The following is a 4,272-nucleotide window of genomic DNA, read 5'->3' as shown; positions in this document are numbered from 1 at the left end:
TTAGAAACCCAGGTACTTTCTCCCTAGTGACTGTCATTGACATTTTGTTTGACCAGAGGCAGAGCGGCCCACTGGGGCACATACCCCATAGCCTCGACACCAGCTATGTACAGGAATTGCACAGACTCTAGAGCAACAAAATGCTGGAACATTTTTAATAAAGACTATTTAGAAAGTTGTTTAATTTTACATTTAGGGAGCAAAGGAACAAGAAAAAAAGCTCACCCATGAATCTTACAACCAATAAATACATTTCTTCATTGATTTGTAAATGTCTTCTTTCCTCTAGACTTCGGCTGATGCCTCTCCTGAATGTCGATGATGAGCGGACGTCCCTCATGTAGTGTCAGTAAATTCTCCAGTGCGATCAGAAGAGAGGACATTATCCCATCACCCAGACCCCCATATGTCGCTTCCATACAAGAAATGACTCAGACAACATAAGGAGTGTTAAACTATGTGAATTTTATTGTTGTGTGTTTGTGTGTGTTGTGATTGTGTGTTACCTCCCATCACTCACAAAGAGCGTAGAGCGACACTCAGGACAGGCAAAACCCCCAGTGGAGGAAACCTGCAGGGAAACCATGGCCGCTGTACTGTCCTTCCTCTGGCATACTAAGAGAGGTTAACGCTATATAACGTATGTGCGCGTGTACAGTATACATGTGTATATGTGGATTCCCCCATACAAGGAATAGAGCCAGAAAATGTAAAAAGTGACTGTGTTACTATGTGCAGTGTGTCAGTGAGTATGATTGTGTATAGTTCTATATGTGTGTGTGTAAGTATTAGTGTGTATGTATTTATTATGTGTTTTTGTGTGCGTGCATGCATGTGTTATACATTACCTGCGCCTCATGTTTGGTCATCCATCATGGTCTTCATCTCTCTTGTGGATCAGGCAGCAGAACCTCCTGGGTGGGAATAGAGGTACAAGAGAAAACGTTCAGCAACATGTGGGTTAGAAGATCCATTACTGCATTTTACTTAGAACTTTTGTCATCATTTTTTCCTACCTACTTCTTTATAACACCAACATTTTACTTACCAGCGTTATTGTTAGTCAGGGACCTCAATCGGTGTCTCCGGGTCCACTGCTGTGTCTATCCGGCTAATGATGTTTCCTTCCACTTTCCACATGCACGGATGCAAAATGATGTTTCTACAACGGGCACAGGACAGCGCGCTCTTCCATGGGCCTCGGGTGTAAAACTCCTCTTTATTTCTCCTTGACGCACGTATGGCCCAGCTGTGATGGTTTCGCCTGTTTCTCATCCATGCCCAGTGGAAAGGGTCTTGTGCCATGATCTAAAATGGAATAGTAAATGAGGTAAAATTGGCTTCTCATTACAGACTCTTAATCAAAGACGGCACTTGTTCTGTTTTTTATTACTGACCAGATCACATGTGGTCCGGGCCACCCACGCTCTAAAGTCCATCCGGCGGAGCATCTGGTCGCGTTGGTGATGCAGCTCTTCTGTCTTCACTTCCCAGTCACTTCCTAAGGCCCACGCGTAGATCTCGTCTCTGAAGTCCTCGTCCTCCTCGAACTGGTTCGCTAGAAATCTGAAAGAAAATAAAAATTATTCATGACACATGGAAGAGCAGAGCACTGTATACTTATATATCTCAATGTAAAGGAAACTTGTGTTACTATAAATGATAGGGATGGTGTCCAAGGATGTTGGAATGACCCCACAAGGTCAGAAGGCTACATAGTAAAATCTATAGGCTTGATGTTTTCTCTTTGGATATTAAAATGTTTAAATATTTTTATTTTACTGCTAAAACATGACCATAATTGTTTTGTAACCTATAAGGGATAAAGCTAATGTAAAGCACATGATCCACAACTACTTGAGAATATTCCTTCAAACATGTGATACGTGAATATACTCACAGGGATGCAAAGAAATTCTCTCTATATTCCTCGGTACGCAGTCCGGCTCTCTTGAAGTACACGAAGACCATGGCCAGCAGATACTAGTGGAAGAAGACAAGAGGTTAGAATTTGGAGATAGAGAAATGGTCTCTTCTTATGTCTTCTCTTTATGTGGTGATTCTATTTATATGTTTATTAATGTCGGTCCATAATCCTAACACATAAATCACAGGATTATCCTCATTGTTCTGAATCTAATATTATTATCTTACCAAGGATGTAGATGTAAAGTAGAATATCTCTTAATGACACATAAACCCTTTTATTCAAATCTGATCTTTCTTGTCAGTCATGTCTATATCTGGCTGATTGTCTATTTATTTTGTTATTCTAAAATTACCTTGTCCGAAATCCTCAAACAGATGTCCTTGGCCAAAAACAGCTGGATGTGCTCATCATCTACCAAAGAAGTTGAATTACAATTCTTTAAATCCAAAATAGTACATGAATTACATGAATTACAAAGAATTATAGTTTTTTTGGGGACTATCCTCAGCGGCCCCTTTATTGATTATGGCGGCCCCTTTATTGTTTACCCAGTAATAGCACCATATATATGGTTGTGGCTATGCCTGGTACTGCAGATCAGTCCCATTCAATTTATTGGGACTGAGCTGCAATGACATTAAGTACCAGACACAGCCACATCTATATGTATGGCGCTATGCCTGAGTAAACAATAAGGCCTCATGCACACGGCCGTACCCGTAATCACAGCTCGCGATATTGCGGGCACTGCCGGCCGCCCGTATTTTCGGCTCGTGCTCCCATACAAAGTAAGAGAGCACGGACTGTAAAAAGCAAAAGATAGGACATGTCCTATCTTTTGCAGTACACTTCTATGGCCCGGACACCTTCCTGTAAATAAACGGGAAGGTTTCCGTGGACAATAGAGGTGAATGGGTCTGTAATTTCGGACCGCAATTACGGACATTTTTTACGGTCGTGTGCATGGGGCCTAAAGGATCCTTAACAATCGCTGGAACACTGCAGCTGCTTTACTTTGCTTATCCTGGTGGTGCCAGGAGTCCAACCCCCACTGATAAAATATTGATGGCTTATTCTAATGACAGTCTATCGATAATACAGCGTAACAGTCATTTCAGGTAACTTTTCAGAATAAGCTGTCTTATGTGTGTACAGGAGAACAAATGTTGTCAATTATAGCAGAAGATTTCACTCTGTAAGTCGTAGCAAGGTGGAGGCCATTGTCGGGCTCAATACTTTGCCCCCCTGATCAGACAATACAATGAAGTAAATTTGAAAACTATACTCACCTCAACGCTCCACTTCGCTTCTCCCCAATGGGTCGCCTTAGGCTCTCCCTGCGGGCCACAGCTCATACAAGTTACTGACGCTGGACGTTGTATGTGACGCAGCACTGAGGTCATTGAGTGCTGCGTCACATATATGGCCCTGTATGTTGTACGAGCCGCAGCATGCTGAGAGAGAATCGGGAGAAGAGGAGCGGTGAGCATATATATTTGTTATCTTATGTCCGATCCTGGGATGAGAGGGATAGGGCCGCGGTCGCAGTTGCAAAGTGCAATTGTTACCCCACGATTGTGGTGAACGGCCAGCTGAAAGATGCATCAAATTTATTATGAGGCATTCGCTTCTTATTAAATGTGTGGCATCCTACTCCAGCGAACTGTTTACTAAGACCGGACTATGAAACGTCAGTCCTAATAAATCGCTTTCTTTGTGTCTGGTCAGAAATCATTGGAAGGTGCAGTGAATCTTACTGAGGAGATTGTAGAAAGCAGTCCGTTCTTCTGGCTGCAGGGTATGCTCCTTCCTCCTCTTCCGGCACTCGTCTATCATGTAGGTCAGCGATCTGTGATAGAAGAAATTGATATTACAGTCAGCCGTCCAATGTAAAAATATCAAATACAGACAATTATGTGTTAATAAGTTTACAATGAATTAAAAATGAAATGAATAAATGACAGGGAAATCTTAGTAAAATCCATGTTTAAGAACATTTCCTGGTGGTCTGTCTCTGGGGTTCGTGCTGTCACCTCTCAGAGCATTAGTTAAGCTTTGTATGACCTTGGTAGAAGGACGCGTCACCCTTATAGGGTGTTTATTCTCATGGGTGAAGAGGTTAATAAGAAGCTGATAGATTAGATTTGTAATGGTTTGTAACACGAAGTATGGATTTGATATGTAGTGACTGCAGTGATATAAAATCTTGTACTGACGTCTCCTCCACATGAAGAGTGACCATCTCTCTCTTCCTCTTCCTCGCCATCTCTTCTCCTCTTCCTGGAAAACTTTAAGAAAAGAGAATATTACCATGAATATTTGGGAATGTGACTTTTCCTGAA

At 42.0% G+C, this 4,272-nt stretch overlaps 2 protein-coding genes across 2 annotated transcripts in view; both read right to left on the bottom strand.

Annotated features, from left to right (window-relative positions):
• LOC142759273 (speedy protein 1-B-like) overlaps nt 1–920 on the bottom strand; it is a 48,344-nt gene extending 47,424 nt beyond the window's left edge. Inside the window, exon 1 of the mRNA XM_075861279.1 lies at nt 849–920. Coding sequence (XP_075717394.1) covers nt 849–859 — 11 coding nt within the window. The 5' untranslated portion in view covers nt 860–920. The remainder of the gene's footprint in view (nt 1–848) is intronic.
• A 139-nt stretch (nt 921–1,059) lies between these two features.
• LOC142759274 (speedy protein 1-B-like) lies at nt 1,060–3,773 on the bottom strand. Its single transcript, XM_075861283.1, has 5 exons — nt 3,688–3,773; nt 2,283–2,341; nt 1,901–1,983; nt 1,398–1,566; nt 1,060–1,308 (listed from the first exon to the last, which is right to left on the bottom strand). The coding sequence occupies exons 1-5, from the start codon at nt 3,764–3,766 to the stop codon at nt 1,060–1,062; spliced, it is 639 nt and encodes a 212-aa protein (XP_075717398.1). The 5' UTR covers nt 3,767–3,773.
• Between the last annotated feature and the right edge of the window lie 499 nt (nt 3,774–4,272).

The sequence above is a fragment of the Rhinoderma darwinii genome, chromosome 4 (assembly GCF_050947455.1).
Source record: "Rhinoderma darwinii isolate aRhiDar2 chromosome 4, aRhiDar2.hap1, whole genome shotgun sequence".
Lineage (NCBI taxonomy): Eukaryota > Metazoa > Chordata > Amphibia > Anura > Rhinodermatidae > Rhinoderma > Rhinoderma darwinii.
Note: the sequence above shows the minus strand (reverse complement) of the source record. Positions and strands in the feature narration are given on the sequence as shown.